Consider the following 23898-nt stretch of genomic DNA (forward strand, 5'->3'; position numbering starts at 1 on the left):
CGGCCCCTAAGAAAGCCACCGCTATGGTGAATACTATGATTAGATTGATTTGTTTAGATCCAGTGAAATTGCTGCCTTGACAACACTACGTCATGGTTTTGGTACTCGGTTATTCATAAAATACAGTAGATAGACAGTAAATACAGTCCCAGTAAGTATCTGTCAATCTTTTTTTTTTCATTTGTAGTATTCATCTTTCAGAAATATCCCAAACAAACACGACACACATGAAATAATAGGCTACTATTGGGAAACAGTGTTCACTCTGAAAGCTAAAGCTTAGGCTAACTATGACACAAAAATTTTCAAATGTGGATATATAACGACAATAAGAAAGAACAAACAAGAAAATATCACCTTACTTTAATGCTTTGCAGCAAGTCTTCAGCCCTTGCATGTCCAAGGAACTGCGACCCAAAATATGAAGACGTCACGCGATCATCTTTCCAAAACCGAACATGAATATCCATTTGCTTCTTCTTCACCGACTGGTTCAGAGACTCGTCAAACATCAGAACATATGGCCCAGAATCACTGATGCTATTTAGAAGAAGTTTCTTAAAATGTGGAGCAATGCTGAATCAAAGTAATTACACCATTTTATCCTTGACACACGCAAAACTTTTGGCTATTTCAGAGTCAGTAAAAATGTTTTGGAACAATTCCCCAATGCCCTGATTCAAATTATATGAATGATGGTTGGCTGCGGTGTTCAGGCACCAAAGAACCTCAGCCCTAAGGGCTGATGTTTGTGACAGAAAGGTCTGCTGTCTGGCTATTGCTGCCGTGGTGGTAATGGTGGCACTGGTTTGCTGCTGAGGTGGTGCGATGACAGCGGAAATTAATTTGGCATGATTTGCCACAATCTGTGTACTGCTGCTAGCATCGCAAAACAATGAAATAGGGAGCTGCTCTCCTCTCACGCGAAGCCACTGCTAGTGAATGTTCGATCTACTGTGTGACTTGATAGCGGTAATGCCATTCCAGGTAACATTTATAGTTTTTCTGCAGACAGTGCAAAATGCTTCCCGGTCATTCCCCATGATGGGCTTAAGCCAGTCTTTAAATGACGGGTCGTAGACCCAAGTTCGCGAAAACGTACATTTCACCATTTCACACTGTAAATTTTGTACAAAAAAGTGGCCAATATCAACTGAGGCAAAAAGGCGGAAAATGTTGTTGGCTGATAGCATATCAACCACATCTACGTCATTGCTATCAACTCCCACTCACTCAGGGTCTTGTTTACCGTATATATTTTTAAACTAGGCTAGATGAAGTTAAAACATGGAGACACAAATATTAAGCAAAAAATGGAAACGTTGTATATTGAGGTGGTGATGAAAAATTTACTACCAAGTCAAATTGCGTCTGTTACCTTTTACCACCTTTTAAGGGCCTTAATTTTGGTAAATTATTTTTACTACCTTTTACTACCGCGCGGACACCCTGACAATACAAAAGACAATATACAAGAAGTGTAACAACATACACAATGACCTGAAGTATATGTGTGTTCATTCAACAAAGGTTTTTCTATAAATTAATTAGAGAAGAGTCAATTTTATGAGCATTATATGTCTGTTTTACAGAAACTTGAGTAAGAGTTGCTTTGCCCGCATTCCTATGAGCCATAAAACTAGTGTTATCAAATAGTTTGTCTTTGGTTGCCATGGAACTAGAGGCCTATTCTAATCTTTTGAGGTGTTGGTTGCATTCAGGCTCATATTTGGCCCTTTGGTTAAGGTGAAAGGGGCATTAGATATTAATTGTTAAATATAACAAATAATTGATTGGTCCAAATGCTACAATATATATATTTGGGGGAAACATCATGGTTGTATTATGTTGCTTACCTAAATCATTTTTTGTAAATATCATTTTTTTTTCTACTGCAGTATGTATCTATAAATTTCTGTGAGTTACTTTGTGTGAGCTGTCTCTCTTACACATAAATAAATTATCAGTCACCGTTTACATGGGATGCAATTAAAACTAGAATCATTCTCAGTGCGAAATTACATGTTTACACGCAACTGTAAGGGTTGGCTGTGGCATCATTGCCAGTGCCGGTGGCAATAAAAGGATCGGCTCAGAATGTTTCATAAGAAAAATCAGCTGATTCCTATCACTGGCCAGTCAGTCGGTGCACCTCTAACCTCAAAAAAAAAAAAAAAAAAAAAAAAACAAAGGTTTATGGTTAGTTAGTTTAGTTAGTTGTGGATTTTACAGACTTTGTTTTGTGCATTTGCTTATCTATCTAAGTTTTGTATTTGCTGAAGGACTACACAGGAGTGGGCCTGAACCAGAGACTTCCCAGAATTCAAGAGTGCCAGGATGGAACACACATCTTTCTATGATTTGAAGAGGAAAGCTGGGTTTCCATATTTATACACTCACAAGGGTGATTGTGAGAACATTGCTATCCTCACAGGTCATCCCTTTCTCATTTCATGCACATTTTTCCAAGATGTCATACACATTTCTTTTCAAAGCTTCAAAAATATTTTTAATTCTGCTTACCAATTAGAGGTTGGTGTTACACAGTAACATATTTTTTTTTAAGTCAAAGTCATGGATTTAATAGTGTCTGAAAGGAGGAGATGATTTGTATCTGTCTTGTATGGTGTTAGACTGGTCCATCAGGAAGACTGTTTGGGCATAAATCTCTAGCCACTCATAACTCACAAGCATGAAGTCGTGACTCGGAAGTGTTCTGTGTCATCTCTATATCAGCAGGTAAGCTTATAGAGCTGTTCAGACTTGAAGTTGACTTGTATGTTGTCAAAAAAAAAAAAAAAAAGCTTAATGTTTTATTTTTACATTTATGATTGGGTTTTTACAATAGCATTTTTCTAATTTATTATTAATATTCTGTGGTTAACATTGTTTAAAGAGAGTTTTATATTCAAATGTCTTCGTTATCTCAATATAACACATTTGCAACTTAAATGTTAATTACTAAACTTTTTTATGCTTCTATTCATAAGTATGGCCTGGGCTATCATTGTTACGTGCACAATACCCAGATTTATATAAGGACTCATCCTGATTCCTTTCCAACTTTTTCTACCGTTTGGAAATTAAGACATGGATGAAAAACAACTTTCTAAAAGACTTTCTCCAGCAACTTCATTCACTCCTGGTTCAGTCACGTATTGTTTTTAAAAAATCATATTAGTGATTTATTTGAGCACTAGAAAAATACAATAAGAATAATTTGAGCAAGAAAAATAATAATAATAATAATAATAATAAAAAAAAGATTTTGTTTGCCAATTACAAAAAATCCTGAGATTGCTAGAAATGCAGCATTTACAATGATGCAAATAAGTGCTGATGTGCTGATGGCCACTTATACAGATAATAATAACACAAATGTGCCATAAAGTAAATAATCCACTCTCTCTATTTATATAGACGTGTTCACTTTGATAGCCGTGATCATACATTAATAGCAAGCTGATTTGGGCTGATTTGCACTCAAACAGATGGTAATCATGCAGATACATTCACATTCAAGTCAAGTCAAGTCACTTTTATTTATATAGTGCTTTAAACAAAATACATTGTGTAACAGCAACTGAACAACATTCATTAGGAAAACAGTGTCAATAGTGCAAAATGACAGTTAAAGGCAGTTCATCATTGAATTCAGTGAGGTCATCTCTGTTCAGTTTAAATAGTGTCTGTGCATTTATTTGCAATCAAGTCAACGATATCGCTGTAGATGAAGTGACCCCAACTAAGCAAGCCAGAGCGACAGCGGCAAACTCCATCGGTGACAGAATGGAGAAAAAACCTTGGGAGAAACCAGGCTCAGTTGGGGGGCCAGTTCTCCTCTGACCAGACGAAACCAGTAGTTCAATTCCAGGCTGCAGCAAAGTCAGATTGTGCAGAATAATCATCCATTTCCTGTGGTCTTGTCCTGGTGGTCATCTGAGACAAGGTCTTTACAGGGGATCTGTATATGGGGCTCTAGTTGTCCTGGTCTCCGCTGTCTTTCAGGGATGTAGAGGTCCTTTCTAGGTGCTGATCCACCATCTGGTCTGTATACGTACTGGATCCGGGTGACTGCAGTGATCCTCTGATCTAGATTTAAACTGCAAGAGTGTGTCTGCCTCCCGAACAATGTTAGGTAGGTTATTCCAGAGTTTAGGCGCCAAATAGGAAAAGGATCTGCCGCCCGCAGTTGATTTTGATATTCTAGGTATTATCAAATTGCCTGAGTTTTGAGAACGTAGCGGACGTAGAGGATTATAATGTAAAAGGAGCTCATTCAAATACTGAGGTGCTAAACCATTCAGGGCTTTATAAGTAATAAGCAATATTTTAAAATCTATACGATGTGCAGTGTTGACAGGACCGGGCTAATATGGCCGGTCATACTTCCTGGTTCTAGTAAGACCTCTTGCTGCTGCATTTTGGACTAGCTGTAGTTTGTTTACCAAGCGTGCAGAACAACCACCCAATAAAGCATTACAATAATTTAACCTTGAGGTCATACATGCATGGATTAACATTCCTGCATTTGACATTCAGAGCATAGGCCGTAATTTAGATGTATTTTTGAGATGGAAAAATGCAGTTTTACAAATGCTAGAAACATGGTTTTCTAAGGAAAGATTGCGATCAAATAGCACACCTAGGTTCCTAACTGATGACGAAGAATTGACAGAGCAGCCATCAAGTCTTAGACAGTGTTCTAGGTTATTACATGCAGAGTTTTTATGTCCTATAATTATCACTTCTGTGTTTTCAGAATTTAGCAGTAAGAAATTACTCGTCATCCAGTTTTTTATATCGACTATGCATTCCATTCGTTTTTCAAACTGGTGTGTTTCACCGGGCCGCGAAGAAATATAGAGCTGAGTATCATCAGCATAACAGTGAAAGCTAACACCATGTTTCCTGATGATATCTACCAAGGGTAACATATAAAGCGTGAAGAGTAGCGGCCCTAATACTGAGCCTTGAAGTACTCCAAACTGCACTTGTGATCGATATGATACATCTTCATTCACTGCTACGAACTGATGGTGGTCATATAAGTACGATTTAAACCATGCTAATGCACTTCCATTAATGCCAACAAAGTGGTCAAGTCTATGCAAAAGAATGTTGTGGTCAATTGTGTCAAACACAGCACTAAGATCCAATAAAACTAATAGAGAGATACAACCACGATCAGATGAGAAGAGCAGGTCATTTGTAACTCTAAGGAGAGCAGTCTCAGTACATTCAAAAAAACACACACTCACATATATAAAATTTGTTGAAAAATAAAAGGCGATCGCTATAAGTTCCACCTCCATCAGCTGTCAGTTGCGTCAGAGCGTGTCACGAGCCATCAGGAGAGAGCACCAAAATTCAAATATACTATCTTTCGCCTATCTTTCATTCATTCTTTTTTCCGGTGGATTGTCTCATTCTGTTTGTGACACTGCACGCTGCAAAACCATGCCATTTTTTACTACCAAGACATAGTTTATTAGGGTGAGTTATTCCATAACGGACACAAACAGTTCTGTCGCTGAAGAACTGAAATGTAAACAAAGGAATTATGATCCATATTACAACGTTATTGCTTCGTTGGACTAAACGTGCTCCAAGAGATGTCGTTCAGTGGACCCTTACCTTCCTAAACCGGGATTTACAGCTGTTGATGTGTTTATGACTCATTATTACGACAGATCTGGTATGTACTGCTGTTCCACTGTTCATGTTTTTATGTGTACTGCTAACACAAATGTAGCAAATACAGTCTTTATAAGCTTTCCATAGAAAAATTTTTTTATCTGTCGTCGATGCTTGAGGCTTAGATCTTTATGACGACACATGGTTTGTCAAGATTAAATTTGTCCCGTTTCATTTAATCTATTCGTAAACACTGACATGTGCGAGTTTAGGGGCGTTCAGGATGCCAGCGTTCTGATGCTGGCTAACAGGTTTTAACCTGGCTTACACATAACAACACTAACGTATTTCTAATATTGAAATCAGTTAAAGGATTTTTAGGCTGCATTAATTAGGATAGCCGGAACTGGGAGCACTTCCCATAACACATGATGTACTTGCTACATCGTTAGAAGAATGGCATCTACGCTGTTTCTCTCTTAGCCTGGAATTGAACTGCTGGTTTCGTCTGGCCAGAGGAGAACTTGCCCTGACCGAGCCTGGTTTCTCCAAAGGTTTTTTCCTTCATTCTGTCACCGAGATGGAGTTTTGGTTCCTTACTTAGTTGGGGACACTAATGCCATGTTTCCACCGAAATTACCCGGAACATTTGTACCAGGAACTTTTTTCCCCCCAGACCTGTTGCTTCCTGCGTTTCCACCACTGTCTAAAGTACCGGGAAGATAAGGCAAATAGACTGGTGACACAGGTCTGCACGCGTTTCTCAATGCAAAGTACGCTGATTTTGGAGTTGCATCCTTGGTAGTTCGGACTTTGTGCATTCGACTCGGGAGTGTGATGTCCACGACGACGCGAATCCGGTAAATCTGCAAACAACAGCGTAACTTGATAACATCTGTCAGCTGACCATGGCTACTGCAATTATCCTCTCTGTATATTTACAATTAAACGAAATAGGATATCAAATACCACTGCCTCGTTTTGTTTTCATTTAAGCATAATAACAGCTCCAGAAATGTACTTAGTTCAGGGATATGTTTATATATACAGCCATTACAATGAAACGAAATATATCAATTTGCCTTTTTTATTTTCATTTTAACATATAGATAAATTGAATACAGACCAAAGATAACCTGTTAGATTTACCCAAAACGAATTATATTTTATGTTTAACCACTAAAGAGACATCAGAGCCAGCGGCACATATCAGAAGGTCTAGCCGAGGTGAGGCTGCTCTCGGTGGATACATAAGCACTGAGCTCCCGCTGATCGCGTGGAGCTCACCGTCTCCGAGATCGGCGAAAAACATTTTTAAATAGGTGCTGTCTTTATAAATAAACCACAGATTTGAGTGTTTAAACAACTACATTCATGCCTGAAATACTTTTAAAATTACATTTCATTACACAACCGAATAAATGGTGGTTGAACTCAACCAATGCTGTGTGAACTCAACCAATCAGGATATTTAGTGCCCAAGTCCCGCCCCCGAAAGTTCTGGAACTTTGAAAAAGTACTACCTCGCCAGCAGGGACTTTCTGAGGGGTATTTTTTTACCCGGAACTTTATTTAGTTCCTGGTTCCTGTGGTGGAAACACACCGAGTACCAGGCCAAAGTCCCTAGTTCCTGGGTAAAGTTCCTGCGTTGGAAACGCGGCATTAATTTCCAGTGCTATCGTCGACTTGATTGCACTGATAGTATTAAAACTGAACTGAGCTGGATGATGACATCACTGAATTCATTGATAAACTGCCTTTTTGCATTATTGACATACTATTTTCCTATTTAATGTTGTTTAGTTGCTTTGTCACAATCTGTATTGTTAAAAGCGCTATATAAATAAAGGTGACTTTACTATTCAGGGTTTTTTGAAAAGTGCATGCTGTGGAATTTGTAATACTCCTAGGGTTTTCATCTGATCACCACTGACATGATCTCAAGACATTGGGGATGCAAAATTTGCGAAGGGATTTTTGATATCTTAAACAGTTTGGCCAAGGTGACAAAATTGTTGAGAAAAGAGAAACAGGAAGTGTCTAATTATAAACAGTTACAGACCATTAGACACTGGCAAAAGCTCAGAAATGGGCATTCTCTCAGAATGGTCAATAGCTAAATATAATGTTTTACATAAATGCAAGTGCAAGATATTCACAGTGGATTAATGTTTGGTATCTGAGAAAAGGTTCTGCGGTAAACTTTATTAAGGCTAAAACAAGTTTTAATACAGCAGTATTGTGAGCATGAATGGTGAAACAAGCAATAATCAACTAAACGTGACTGTATGAAAATAAACTATGGAGACAATTTTTAATCTTTAAAATCAAGCCAAAACAACACAATCAAACTTAAACTTGAATTTAACATGCCAATAATTAGGTATTGTAAAGATCACTAAAAATATACTGAAATTAAAATCACTTCTGTATTTGCAATTACTGTAAAATATCTTTGTATTTCTTTCTTTCCTTCCTCCTTTCTTTCTTTAAAGGCTTATCATGGTTGAATTGGTAAACAGTAATTCTATCAGAGCACTCTGGATTGAAATAACTTTAGATGAAAACAGCTCTTTGGATTAAAATCCATCTGGGAATGTATCTTTTTCTTTACAGAATGGGGGAAAAATGACAAAAATTATCTGTAGGATGCTGGCAATACTAAATAATCTTCCACTGTGCAGGCGAGACTGGTGGCTCTTCGGTGGACAAACATCTTCAGACAGACTCTTCTGAATGTTTAGCCACACTACAAACAATATATATATATATTTTGTTTTTGTTTTTGTTTGTTTGTTTGTTTTGTCAGACTGCTGAAGCAAATCATTTAAACAGCTTTGGACTTATCACCATGATGTGAAATTTGTATTACTTGTTTTTCACCACAGATAAGATTCTCTCTTGATATGTCCTTTGCTGTCTCGGCATCCTCTTCAGGGTTAAAATCTGCATTCAGAATCTTGGTATCTGTAAACATGCAAACAAAATCTGAGCTTTTAGCTGAACAAAAATCATTTTCATATACATACTTTGGAATGTGATCAAGGACATGCATTAGAAGTTATTTGGCTGGAAAAAAAATACTGTGAAATTAGCAGCATAAATGTAGCCTATGCATTTTTATCTAAAGAAACTTTCAAAGATGTAACTGTTTGTATATTGTGTTAGTTGGGTCTTCTAACCATTATTATTTAACTACCATTATTTCATTATTATTTTACATGATCCTTTCAAATTAAAATGAATACATATTTATTAAAAAAAAAAATTTAAGTAAATTTTTTGGTGCTTTTTCAAAACAAACATTGTGAGAAAAAGCAAAGTAATGCTGATGTCTTTCACACCAAATGGAAGTGTTTCAAGCTGCAGGAAAGACAAGTTCATACACATTCATGATGTAATGCAGTTTTGACTATTTGGTATAAGTCAACTGCGGAGCTCGCATAAGCAGAAGTGTGTACTGAGAAAGCAGAGCGGCAAAAAAGGGGGTGCAACCATTCTGCAAATTATCTGGGATTATTTTTATATGTATAAAGAGGTGTTAACATAAAATGATCCAGGTTTTAATGTAAACTCCATCTAAAATATATATATAAAGTTTACTTTTTTTATATATATTTACATCTATTCATTTAGCAGATGCTTTTATCCAAAGTGACTTACAATTGAGGAATACGTTAATATCCATGTTATTTAAAATTGTCTTTGACTGTTGTTTGTTACTATATTTTTCTACCTTTCAAATCATAGCAGGATTTATTACACTTGCACATATTATTATTACATTTTAGAGGGCTATAAAGACCCTATGTCTAATAAGTGGAAAAATGAATGGTCAATTCTTATACGTGACATCCCATACTACATTCACACCATTTCTAATAAGTAGTAAAAAAAAAATCCCATGGACATCCCATAATATATGCTCATATGAAATGCTCATATGAAATGGTTACACTTTTAAAGGCCATAAAAACCCTGTTTTTTAATAAGAGAAAACCAATAATCAGTTTGTATATGAGACGTCCCAAACTATATGCACACTTTATATAAAAATATTTTACTGCAGTGTTTTCAAGATATGGGACATCATTACACTTTAGAGCAGTGGTTCCAAACCCTGGTCCCTGGAGGCACCCCAACACTGCATGTTTTGCATATCTCCTTAATCTAACACACCTGATTCAGTTCATGAGCTCAGTAGAGACTCCAAGATTTGAAATTGGTGTGTCAGAGAAAGGAGACATGTGAAATGTGCAGTGTTGGGGTGCCTCGAGGACCAAGTTTTGGAATCACTGCTTTTGAGGGCTATAAAGAGGGCCATTTCTAATAAGCAGAAAAAAAAACTTATATGGGATGGGATACTATATGCACACCTCATATGAAACCATTTTACTGCAGCATTTTTGAGATGAGACATGATTGCAATTTACAGCACCATAAAGACAACATTTCTAATAGATAGAAAAGTCCAATGGTCAGTTTGTAAATGGGACATCCCATAATGTATACACACCTTCTATTAAACCATTTTACTGCATCATTTTTTAGATATGGGACATTATTCTACTTCAAAGGCCTATAAACCCATTTCAAAAAAGTAGAAAAACCAAAGGTCAGTTCTTATATAGAAAGTCCCATACTATATGCACTCCTCCTATAAAACCATTTTACAGCAGATTTTGAGATATGCAACATTTTAGAGGGCTATAAAGACCCTATTTTTAATACGCAGAGAAAACCAAATTATAAGTTCTTATATGGGACGTCCCGCACTATACACTCATCTCATATAAAAAGATTTTATGGCTTGATGATTTTTTTTTTAAATGTAAAATTTAAAAAACAACAATAAAAAAATGTACTTAAGTATTGAAAGTAAAATTACAAGTAAATGCAAATGGAAAGAAGCAAATATATACAATAGAGACCAAACGTTTGGACACACCTTCTCATTCAAAGAGTTTTCTTTATTTTCATGACTATGAAAATTGTAGAGTCACACTGAAGTCATCAAGGTGTGTCCAAACTTTTGGTCTGTACTGTATATATATATATATATATATATATATATATATATATATATATATATATATATATATATATATATATATATATAGACAAACACACACAAAACAGGCTGCTTAATGCTTGAATCTGATTGGCTGACGAATGTTCTGAGGTGTGCAATTATTTTCTGGGAAACACATGGCGAACGTAGTTCCAGGCAGCTTTCTTGACTACATTACAGTTCCATATCACTTTGCATAATAAAACTGTAATAGCGTTCAACCAGTTTGCACAAAAAATGTGTTGTCAGCGCTGCCCTGACGATTTTATCTGTTAGCCTATATAGTGTAGCAACTTAAAGGCTACACACGACATTTCTCACTAGCGAGGTAATAAGAGCGCTGTTTAGAGACACTGCAAAAGAAGAGTGTTGAGGGACAAACAGTGGTACATTAGCCTAATTCACACAAGCTCTCTCTCTCTCTCTATATGTATTTCTGTCGCTCTCACTCTCTTTCTAATAACTTAATTAATAACTGCATTAGAATGCTATCAACAGCTCATGCCTCTGTTACCAGCTTTAAAATTATGTTTTGGAACTAGCAAAAGAGGCATTGAATGAGATGCGGAAGAAATAATGTATACTAGTCATCTATAACACTTTCTGCATCCTCTAATCTAAAGTGAAAACTATCCATCACTTGTTAATGTGTTACATATACAAATAATTTGTAACAGGTAAGAAAGGTCTATTGATATGTATACAAGTCATTTATAACACTTTCTGCATCCACTAATCTAAAGTGTAAACTATCCATCACTTGTAAATGTGTTACATATCACTTGTAGACCTTTCTTACCTGTTAAAAATTATTCTTATATGTATACAAGTCATTTATAACACTTTCTGCATCCCCTAATCTAAAGTGTAAACTATTCATCATTTGTAAATGTGTTAACATATAATTTGCAGATCTTTATAAATTATGTAAAAAAATAATTTGAAATATATTGTACTATTATATAGATATCTTTGAGCCTCTAACTCACTCCTTATACACAACTTTTTAGCCACTTCACAAAAATAAAAACGCAATATAGATATATTGATAGTGACTATTTTTTTTGTTAATATGCTATTGTATAAAAAGATCATTTTAAGATAGCTACTCCAGCCTATAATCTTAAACATAACCATTTTGATTTAGTAGATTATACAAAGTGTAACAGGTAGATAAATGTACATTAGTCACAATAATTTATTTAAAACATTACAAAAAGCAGTATAAAGAACAGATAAAATGACATGTGTGCTACATTACCAGTGTTCTGACAGTTACAGAATGAAATTAAAGTGTTTAATCGCTGCAAACATTCTCCTGATCTGCATTTCCATCCTTCAAAGCATCGCACTGCATCTCACTCAATACAATTTGGCATGTCGCAAACAATCTACGGTGGTCGCAAATCACAAGTGACAGCCAATAAGGAGCGAGCTTTGACGTCACTGCTGCAAACCAGTGTCATTGTGTAGAAGAGCCAATCTTGAAAGTTTTAATGGATGAGACGGCAGCTATGTAGTGTTATTAATGTATAATGATTATATTACGGAAAAAAATCTTTTTCTCACATGGTGGTATCGTATGACTTCTGAAGACTTAAAGAAAATAAAATGCACAAAATAATGGACTACGTTTATGGTGCATTTTCATGTTATGGTGAGCAGCTGTCCCATGGAAAACAAAATAAAAAAAATAAACAATTAAAGTGCTGATTAAATGAGTGTTAATTTATTTATTAAAAAAAAAAATAAGTTCAAGCTTGGGTAAAGTTATGGAATGAGATGGATCATGTAATAGGAAGATCTGCAAATGATATGTAAAACATTTACAAGTGATAGACAGTTTTCACTTTAGAATAGGGGATGCAAAAAGTGTTATAAATGACTTGTGTACATATACAAATAATTTGTAACAGGTAACAAAGGTCTACAATTTAATTGAGGTTCAACAAATAAAAGACAGAAGCAATATGGATAAACAAATGATAAAGCTTGGCTTATTGAATATCAGATCCCTTTCTACGAAAACACTTTTTGTAAACAATATGATCACTGATCATAATATAGATGTACTCTGTTTGACAGAAACATGGCTAAAACCTTATGATTACATTATTTTAAATGAGTCCACCCCCCAAGATTACTGTTATAAACATGAGCCGCGTCTAAAAGGCAAAGGTGGAGGTGTTGCTTCAATTTATAACAACCTTTTCAGGATTTCTCAGAGGGCAGGCTTCAAGTATAACTCGTTTGAAGTAATGGTGCTTCATTTAACATTATCCAAAGAAACAAATGTTAATTAAAGCTGCAAGCAGCGATGAACAGGCCCTCGCACCCGGGCTCACCGGCAGCAAGTGGCTTTAGTAAATAGGTGAATGGTGAGAAATATGCATTTAAACTCATAAATATAAGTGGAATATATCAATGTTTATTCCATATATGTGTCAATCGTTCTGTTGCCAGCAGGTGGCGCTATCATTATAATGGAATATTGGCCTTCAGATGTGTTCAGGCCACAGGACTCTTATCTAACATGCGGAGTCTGGGGAAGATTTTATGCCTGAGTTACAACAACTTCTCTTGCTGTGGCGAGACATCAAATTTTGTCATGGCGCCATGGACACACCCTTTAACAAAAACTGAAGATCTCCACAATTTAACATTGCACAGGCCTTTAGATTAGACTGACCACAAAAAATACATTAATGTCAAAAGATTTCTAGGAGTAGTTTGTCGCAGCGCAAAACATGTCCCTTCCTGTTGCCAGCAGGTGGCGCTATGACTATAACTGAATATGGGCATGTAGATCTGTTAAGGGCAGAAGTCTTATCTAACATGTGAAGTTTGGGGCAGATTTGACATTGTATGTCTGAGTTACAGCAACTTCCTTTTTCATGGCGAAACATCGAAATTTGTCAGGCCGCCATGGACACGCCCTTTAACGAAACCTCAAGATCTTCGCAATTTAACATTTCAAAGGCCTTTAGATTTAACTGACCAAGTTTGGTGTTGATCTGAATAAATCTCTAGGAGGAGTTCGTTAAAGTACAACCCCTGAAAATGGCAAAAACTACACCAATTTTGCAGAGACTTCCTGTTGGGATTTGGATTTCGTACCAAGAGACTTTTTTGTAGGTATTGGTGTGTTACATGTGTGTACCGATTTTTGTACATGTACGTGAAACGGAGCTCGAGGCGCGCTATGTTGAAAGTGTATAGGTGGCGCTATCGAGCCATTTTGCCACACCCGATGGAATATTGGCCTACAGATGTGTTCAGGCCAGGACTCTTATCACACATGTGAAGTTTGGGCAAGATCGGACATTTTATGCCTGAGTTATAACATCTTTTATTCCCATGGCGAGACATCGAACTTCGTCACGGCGCCATGGACACGCCTTTTAACGAAAACTCAAGATCTTCACAACTTAACATCGCACAGGCCTTTAGATTAGACTGACCACAAAAAAGACATTGATGTCATAAAATTTCTAGGAGTAGTTAGTCGCAGTGTAAAATATGTCACTTCCTGTTTCCAATAGGTGGCGCTATGACTATAACTGTATATGGGCATGTCAATCTGTTCAGGTTCGGAGTCTCATCAAACATGTGAAGTTTGGGGCAGATTGGACATTGTATGTCTGAGTTATAGCAACTTCATTTTTCATGGCGAATCATCGAAATTCGGACACGGACACGCCCTTCAACGAAAATTCAAGATCTTCGCAATTTAATATCGCAAAGGCCTTTAGATTAGGCATACCAAATTTGGTGTTGATTTGAAAAAATCTCTAGGAGGAGTTCGTTAAAATACAACACATGGAAATGACCAAAATTACTCAAAATTTGCTCATAATATTAAAAATAACCGACTTCCTGTTGGGTATAGAATTTTGCTCCTAGAGTCTTTTTTGTAGGTATTGGTGTGTTACTTGCATGTGGCAATTTTTGTGCATGTACGTGAAACATAGCTGGAAGGCTGTTGATTTTCTTAGTATAGGTGGCGCTGTCGAGCCATTTCTCCACACCCTCTTCTGAATCCTATATTAGATGAAAATTTTCACCAGGTTTGACGCGTGTGCAAAGTTTCATGACTTTTTGAGCATGTTTAAGCCCTCAAAAATGCGATTCATTTTGGAGAAGAAGAAGAACCGGAATAATAAATATAGCTGCAAGCAGCGATGGCGGGCTCAAGCCATCAGTGCGAATGCCACCCCGGTGGCATCAGGTAAACTGTGCCCAGCGGGCACATGCATTAATAATATCCCTCTGGCAGTGAGGTTTTAAAGGATACGGCAGTTAAAGGGTTAATCCGAATCATCTAGACTTTAAAATCACATTCACAGAACAATATATATAACTTTAGTAACACTTTACAATAAGATTGCATTTATAAACATTAACTATGTTAACATGAACAATATTTATATAGCATTCATTCATGTCAGTTAATATTCTAAACTTAAACATTAAAACATTGTTTTATTGTGATTTTTTTTCCAAGCCCATTTTACCAATTCCAAACCATATCAATCTTAATAACTACCATTATTTTTTATTTAATCATTTGAGTGGTATATGTGTGGTATACAATAGTCCAGGAAAGCTGGAAGAGAAAAACTCCATATATTCATGTGTGCAGAATTATTAGGCATGTTTTCTTTTACAGATGAAATGCGCTAAAAAAAGAGTTTTAACTCAAACTGTAAAGTCGAAAATTATGAAATCCCCATGAGAAATATCAAACACAAATGCAATACAGAAATGGATAAGTTAAGACTTGACCATTGTAATAAAAATGCTGACTGGGTCATGAGGTCAGAAAAGAAGAAGAAAAAAAAAACAGGTTGAGAAGAACTGACAAATTTGTCAATTCTGCAAGACAAACTTTTCAGGAAAGGAGATGGAATAAAAATGAGCTCCTAAATCTTAATCCCAGATTCTGGAAGATATATTCCTCAAACCATCGGACAAGAGGAGGTGGTGCTGGTCCTTCACGAGTCACTCTAATCTGTTCATAAAGCCTATATATAAAGTCTTAATATATAGTATTTCACAGTACTTCATGCTATTCTAATTAAATCATTTTTTGGAATCTTAAGTCTCTCAGAACCTGACACCGAGTAATTCTGGAGACTCCAGGAAAGTGGCAGTTCTGTAAAATGTTGGCGCTGGAGACTAAATGCTCCCTGATAGTTTCACACCTAATTCTTCACTTTAATTCTTAATTCTTTTCCAGTTAATGTGTTATGTAAATTAATCAAATTAACTGGTTTAGGATTACAAATTAACTTGTACTAGTTTTTTTTTTTTGTCCCTAAAACTGACAGAAAATGATGAGGCCTAAGATATTTCTTAAGCTGTAATGATGAAAAAACAACAACAACAACAACACAAAATTAATGATTTTTTTTTTCTGCTGGTGATTAAAGAGATGTTAAATCTGAGATGTTTCTCTCTGTCTCTCACTCTCTCTCTCTCTCTCGCTCTCTTAATAATTTATTAGTGTTTTGTAATGATTTTATTGACCTATAATTCTGGTGATTAAAGAGATGATTAAGTCTCCATCACTCTCTCTTTCTCTCTCTCTCTGACACCCAGTCCCTCCCCCTCCCCCACACATTCACACATACTGAGCACACACACTTAACACACACACACACACACGCACACACACACACACACACACACAGTTACAGAGGGACAGAGTGACATCAGATGTCACTCTGTGACATCAGATGCATGATAGTTTTTTAATTTTCTATCATCCATATAGTGTTGTATAGTCATGAAACTGCATATTTCCTCAGAGGAAATATTCCTCCTTTGTCTCAGAGGAGCACTAGGACAAGACCACAGGAAACAGATGATTATTCTGCACAATCTGACTTTGCTGCAGCCTGGAATTGAACTACTGGTTTCGTCTGGTCAGAGGAGAACTGGCCCCCCAACTGAGCCTGGTTTCTCCCATGGTTTTTTTTCTCCATTCTGTCACCGATGGAGTTTCGGTTCCTTGCCGCTGTCGCCTCTGGCTTGCTTAGTTGGGGACACTTCATCTACAGCGATATCGTTGACTTGATTGCAAATAAATGCACAGACACTATTTAACTGAACAGAGATGACATAACTGAATCCAATGATGAACTGCCTTTAACTATCATTTTTGCATTATTGACACTGTTTTCCTAATGAATGTTGTTCAGTTGCTTTGACGCACTGTATTTTGTTTAAAGCGCTATATAAATAAAGGTGACTTTGACTTTTACTCAGAATGACTTGTCTTCTATGTGTACATTTTTTTGAAGTGTTTAGAAGCTGCACTTTAAAAAAATAAAAGACATTTACTGGTTCCTTTTTTACTGTTATTTAAAAAAATCACCATGACAAAACCATTCAAGCTATCCAAAATTCATTCGCACCTGTTCTGTAAGATAAATTATTTAAACAGTGGTAAAAGAGGATGTGGTGCTGATCCTTCAAGAGTCACTCAAAACTTATCTGTCCATAAAGCCTATAAAGAATTATTCTTAATATACAGTATTTAACAATACTTCAGCATGTTATACTAATTAAGTGATGGTCCTTTTATCAGTAAAATACATAAAATACATATTATTTTTCTTTGAAAGATTTCTATAAATTATTTAAATCATACTCGTTTCTACAATAATTTTTTAAAAGTAATCCTATAGCTCCATCTGGTGGCCATTATTGGTACTAAGAATTGCAAGCTTGATTTATAAGTTATGATAGTTTTAATTTTATGCTGGCTCCTGAACATGATAAAGCTATGAAACTTACTGTGCTTCCTTCAAATGATGACTTCTATGTATATAAAAAATTATGAAGAGTTGGAATGAAATTTTTTAAAGATATAGAGAAATAATTATTGTATTTTTTTATGTTACTTTAATAAATCGCTATGGCCACACCATTTAAGGTATCCTAAACCCATTCGCAATTTAACATCTTCAGTATATTGGCATCATGTTGAAAAAGTTTGGTGTGAACTACTTGTGTCTTCTTGGAGGAGTATGAATTCATTTACAGGCTGATTTTATCATAAATCCACAATAAAATTTCTGAGTTCTGTATCAATCTGTGTTCTTGTTTGTTTATTTTAATTTTTTTTATTTTTCATAGGAAGATAACTGAACCTTTACTCTCCTTTTTAATAAATGTGCTTATAAACCAAGAACAAGCTATTTATAGCTGTATTTATAAGCTGCTTACTAATGACTATTAATGTTGGGACAAGACTTTATAAAGCATGAACTGACTATGTACTAATGAGTGCAGTTAGTATAAAGTGTTACCAATGCATTTACTAATGTTAACAAATTAGACATTATTTTACAGTGTTATAAAATCCTTTAATGAATTATAAGCATTTGTGAAAGTTCTGTTTGCATTACAGCTTAGTCTTGATCTGTGAGCTGAACAGTTTTACTGTTACATCCATGACATGAAAATTCAGATAAATGTAATGTCACAGGGTGTCAGAGGTCAGTATCAAATGAGTTTGAAATTATTATTTGCAGCACAAATAAGTATTTTTAGATTTTTTTTTTAATTCCTGAAACTGTCAGAAAAGGATAAGGCTTAAGAGATTTCTTAAACTGTAATGAAAACAGCACAATTAGCAACAACAACAAAAAAATAACAATTTAAAATACAGTTTTTTTTTTCTTCTGGTGATTAAAGAGATGTTTAAGTCTCTCTCTCTCTCTCTCTCTCTCTCTCTCTCTCTCTGTCTGCCACTCAGCTCATGCCCATCCCCCACTCACACACATACACACACACACACACACACACTCAGTCAGTCAGCACACATACATTCCTCAAACAGAGGGACAGAGTGAGTTGAGATGTCTGACAGTTTTTTTAATTTCTTTTAATCATACAGTGTTGTAAAGTCATGAAACTATGCATATGTCCTCAGAATGATTTGATATCTGTATGAAAATATGTTTTTAAGTGTTTGGAAGCTGCAATTTAAAAATACAAGACAATTAATGATTCCCTTTTTACTGTCATTTCAAAAAATCACCATGAAAAATTGTTCAAGCTAACCTAAATCCGTTCGCAATTTAAGTTCCTCAATGTTTTTGCAACATGTAGACAAAGTTTGGAGAGTATAGTGAACTTTTCCTCTGAGGAGTATGCATTAAATCACAGCTCGATTTAAAAAAAATCCATATTCAAATCAAAATAGCCGACTTCCTGTTGGTCGTAGCTGATGACTATGAATTAGAAAGTTGTCCGTCTTGATAAGAACAATATACGTACCGAGTTTGGTGTCTGTAGCTAAAATTAACCCCCCCACTTTTGACAAAAGGTGGCGCTATAGAGTGCCTTTTCCACGCCCTTTTAAAAGCTTTTTCCAATGTCTAGCTATCAATAATACTGATATGTGTTTTGAGTTTCATGTAAATCTGAGGTTGTTATCTGCCTCAAAATACCATAACAGAATTTTCAAGTTTGACACGTTGCCATGGCAACAATATATAAGATATCAATATCCCCACAACAGATTTACATCGGCCATGTTTTGTCATTATTCTGATGAAGTTTGAAGCAAATCGAGTAAAAATAAGATGCTGAATTCAAAGCATTTTGAAAATGACTCAATTCCTGCTGCCAGTTGGTGGCGCTATAAGGTTGACTCTTTATAGTCACATATATACGATCTGTATCATACATTGAACAAATCGATGAAGTTTGATTAAACTCAGGCAATGTATGTGGATGTTATTAGGCATTTCCTGTTTCTCATTTTTTGCCCAAATTTCAAAGCCGCGCCACGGGCAAACCGTTCGAGATATAAAAAATCCCCTGGGAATTTTTCATCCCCAATGTCTTGAGATCATGTTGACCGAGTTTGGTGGCAATCAAGTAAAAAACCTATGACAAGTATATCAAATTCCAGAGCATGCTTTTTTTAAACAGCCCTGAATAGCTGACTTCCTGTTGGGCGGAGCCTATGACATAGAGCGTGAAAGTTGTTCAGCTCAATGAGATCTATAAGTGTACTGAGTTTCATATAAATATATGCAAGTGTGTGTGAGCTATGGTTCAAGATTTCTGACTGTGTTCCAGGGGGCGCTGTAGAGCCCCTGTGCCACGCCCGGGTCCCAGTCTCTGCGACGTCCTGATGGCCGCAGGTTCCAATGTGTGTGCCAATTTTCAAGATTTTTTGAGCATGTTAAGGCCCCCAAAAACTCCCGGAAGGTTAAATAAAAAATAAAAATAATAATAAATATAGCTGCAAGCAGCGATGGCGGGCTCAAGCTGTCAGTGCAAACGCCACCCCGGTGGCATCGGGAAAACTGTGCCCAGCGGGCATAAGCATTTACAGTAACCCTCTGGCAATCAAGTTTTAAGGGATACGGCAGTTAAAGGGTTAATACGACCCATCTAAACTTTGAAATCACATACACAGAACAATATATATAACTTTAGTAACACTTTATTTTAATATATATAAAAATGTATAAGGTGTGCATCGTAGCTGACACCTAAATGAACACATTACAATTGTTTTATGACTGCAAGTCTTTCTCCTCAAATGCTATTGAGCTTCAAATTTGCGTTTGAGCCCATGTGAAAAAGTAGCATAATTTACATATGACTTACAGTTTGTTTTAATAAATATCAAACATTCAATTTAATTGTGCATTATAGCTGTCACCTAGATGAACAATTACAGTTGTTTTTATGACTGTAAGTCATTCTCTTCAAATGCTACTGACGTTAGAAAAGTGTATAACAATATCACATGTAACTTTAGAGACGGTCCCTAAATTTGAGACTCTCGAATGTCCAATGTCAAGCCAACTTTATGCCTGTTTTTGTTTTGTTTTTTACTTTCTTTATTTTTCTTTTCTCTGTGCCGGATTGCTGATGTCCTTCACATGGGCATAGATGTCATCCATCAATTACGAACATTCATCCGCAAACATGAGGTGCGAGCGGTCACGAGCGCGGATGGGAGAATGGCGCATGTTTTTTTTTTTTTTCGAGCAACTGGGATGGTGCCCCTTCTGGGAGTTGGTGCCCTACGAAGACTGCATACTCTGCATATACGGAGCGGCGGTACTATCTGGAGGATATATTCCTCAAACCGTCGTACAAGAGGAGGTGATGCTAGTCCTTCAAGAATCACTCAAAACCTATCTGTTCATAAAGCCTATAAGTAATAAGTAATATTCCACAATACGTCATGCTATTCTAATTAAGTCATTTTTTGGGATCTTTTACGTCTCTCAGAACCTGACACATTGTAATTCTGAGACTCCAGGAAAGTTGCAGTTCTGGAAAATGGTGGCACTGTCGACTAAATGCTCCCTAATAGTGTCACACCTAATTTTTCACTTTAATTCTTAATTCTTTTCCATTTAATGTGTTATGTAAATTAATTAAATTAACTGGTTTAGGATTACAAATTAACTTGTACTAGTTTTTTTTGTCCCTAAAACTGACAGAAAATGATGAGGCCTAAGATATTTCTTAAGCTGTAATGATGAAAACAACAACAACAACAACACAAAATTACAGATTTTTTTTCCTGCTGGTGATTAAAGAGATGTTAACTCTGAGATGTTTCTCTCTCTCTCTCTCACACACACACACACACACACACACACACACACACACACACACACACACACATTACCCACAGTGACAGAGGGACAGAGTGACATCAGATGTATGATAGTTATACATCTAGAACATATAGTGTTGTATAGTCATGAAACTATGCATATTTCCTCAGAATGACTTGTCTTCTATGTGTACATTTTTTTGAAGTGTTTAGAAGCTGCACTTTAAAAAAATTAGAGACATTTACTGGTTCATTTTTTACTGTTATTTCAAAAAATCACCAGGACAAAACCATTCAAGCTATCCAAAATTCATTCGCACCTGTTCTGTAAGATAAATTCTTTAAACAGTGGTAAAAGAGGATGTGGTGCTGATCCTTCAAGAGTCACTCAAAACTTATCTGTCCATAAAGCCTATAAAGAACTATTCTTAATATACAGTATTTCACAATACTTCAGCATGTTATTCTAATTAAGTGAGGGTCATTTCATCAGTAAAATACATATTATTTTTCTTTGAAAGATTTCTATAAATGATTTAAATCATACTAGTTTCTACAATAATTTTTTAAAGTAATCCTATAGCTCCATCTGGTGGCCATTATTGGTACTAAGAATTGCAAGCTTGATTTATAGGTTATGATAGCTTGAATAAAAAAGTACAACAGTTATTGTTTTCCAATGTTTTTTATTTATTTATTTATTTATTTTATTTTTTTGGATTTACATTTCAAAAAATTAGCCTACTTCAATCATTCTAAACAGCTTGAATAAAACCTGTTAATATTTATTATAGACCACTGTAACTGTCTATAATCTAACAAACAAGTTTATTATGAAAATAAAAGTGTGTACACCAGATAAATTGGACGATAAAGAAATGGCTAACAATAGTATAATAGAGCATGTTTAGGTTTTTAGGCGTTTAGATGCAGAAATGGACAAATCAAATGTAAAATAAAATGTACTTGATTTAATTAGATATAGATTAATTCTTGTTAGCGCAAAATAAATAAATACGTACACACATAAAAAAGCAGCCAAGACGAATGAGTTTCCTTTTTTTATATAGATTAAAATTGAAGACGGAAGCAGCTGGTAAATGCGGTCACTTTAATATTCAAATCCACTAGATCCACTTCAGATCTATTTCTCAACAGTTCATGTTCACGTGGCTGTTTTCGTTTATATTCGCCAAGCTATTATGGCCCTGTCCCAAATCGCGCACTTCATGTGGACTTTCGGTCTCGTGGACTTGAAATGCGCGTGCTCGCCGAGTCTACGAGTCCGTAGGCCGTCCCATTCAGCATTTTAACGCTCCGAAGTGTGCTCAGCAGCGCCCCCTTTGTACCCTTGAAGCGGTCTTCCGCGAAGCCCGCATAGAAGCAGGCTCCACGCACTTCAACTACCCAGGAATCCTTGCTAAAGACCAATCAGACAACAGATGGGAGGATATTTCGCTCACGGACTGTAAACATGGCTGAGAAGAGAATATTTAAGTGTAAAAGTATCAATGTTTTTTATGACATAGGCGTACATTTTACCAGTTGTTACTTACAGTTATACAAACATTATCGACCAGTTGATATCTCAAACATAATAATAGCGCGTTAAATAATACGATCGCATTATGATTCATTACATAAATAGAACCGAATGTCATGGCTTTATGAGTCATATAAACGTAGTATGAATATTGAAACCTATACATTTTTCTTAAACTCATTTTAATTTTGTGTTAAAATTTAACATTATGTATTATTATGTACAAATGTATTTATCATTTAAATAACCATGACATCTATTCTAATGCCCAGGTGGCATTTACAATTATAGAACTGTAAAAGCAGGCTGTGTATTTCACATGGACATATTATTTGGGAAATTAAAATTAATCCTGTTCTCTATGCTAAAGACTGTAATTTGTTTAATGATATTTTTCTAATAAAGGGACTGATGAGATGACCTTTAAGTTTATTCAGCTCCGTATGGAGAGGGATAAGTCAACCAGACCTTCTTCCTGTTTCCGGCGTGACGATCGAGTCTGTCCCAAAATACCTCTCAATGCACCCCCGCGGACTCGCGCTAAGGGTCCTATAGGTCTGCACTACATGACGTCACCGAAGTGTGGACTCTGAGGAAGTCCACAAGTCCGGAGTGTGCCATTTGGGACAGGGACTATGTATTTTGAAATAATCTTGTCCATGATGTGTTCATTCGTACGACGAAAGGCAGAATCCTGCAGCTCGAGAGATGTTATTCTGCCAGTCGCGCTTTCAAATAGTCTTTCACACTTAAACGGGTCACAAACACCTGCATTTAGCTCTTGTTGTGTTATAATGGGTGTATTGTGTGCATTTGTGGTAATATTTTATTTTAAAAAGCTCTTAAACAAGAATAAATTCGTTAGTTTTGAGCTCGACACTGTACGCGCTGATCGGAGGCGACCCTAATGGCCGCAGGTTCCAAGGTGTGTGCCAATTTTCAAGAGTTTTCGAGCATGTTAAGGACCCCAAAAGCCCCCGTAAAGTTAGAAAAAAAAGAAAAAAAAATAATAAAAAATAATCCTAAGGAAAACAATAGGGCTCT

At 36.0% G+C, this 23898-nt stretch overlaps 1 protein-coding gene and 3 long non-coding RNA genes across 8 annotated transcripts in view; 2 read left to right on the plus strand and 2 right to left on the minus strand.

The window, feature by feature from the left end:
• The window catches only part of LOC132143662 (uncharacterized), a 939337-nt gene that overhangs the window by 117152 nt on the left and 798287 nt on the right, over window positions 1-23898 (plus strand). The gene's annotated exons all lie outside the window — the stretch shown is intronic.
• Window positions 8409-23898, minus strand: part of psip1a (PC4 and SFRS1 interacting protein 1a) — a 101909-nt gene continuing 86419 nt past the window's right edge. For both annotated transcript variants that reach the window (XM_059554078.1, XM_059554079.1), the window contains exon 14: window positions 8409-8604. In XM_059554078.1, coding sequence (XP_059410061.1) covers window positions 8465-8604 — 140 coding nt within the window. In that variant the 3' untranslated portion in view covers window positions 8409-8464. The remainder of the gene's footprint in view (window positions 8605-23898) is intronic.
• On the plus strand, window positions 14686-15573 carry LOC132143073 (uncharacterized). Its single transcript, XR_009434176.1, has 2 exons — window positions 14686-15279; window positions 15315-15573. It is a non-coding gene; the product is annotated as an uncharacterized LOC132143073 (long non-coding RNA).
• On the minus strand, window positions 15841-21913 carry LOC132143074 (uncharacterized). Of its 4 annotated transcripts, none has more exons than XR_009434180.1 (2): window positions 21343-21913; window positions 15841-15918 (listed from the first exon to the last, which is right to left on the minus strand). It is a non-coding gene; the product is annotated as an uncharacterized LOC132143074 (long non-coding RNA). The 4 variants fall into 4 exon arrangements; XR_009434177.1 differs by having other exon boundaries at window positions 21339-21913; XR_009434178.1 differs by having other exon boundaries at window positions 21335-21913.

Source organism: Carassius carassius, chromosome 7 (assembly GCF_963082965.1).
Source record: "Carassius carassius chromosome 7, fCarCar2.1, whole genome shotgun sequence".
Classification (NCBI taxonomy): domain Eukaryota; kingdom Metazoa; phylum Chordata; class Actinopteri; order Cypriniformes; family Cyprinidae; genus Carassius; species Carassius carassius.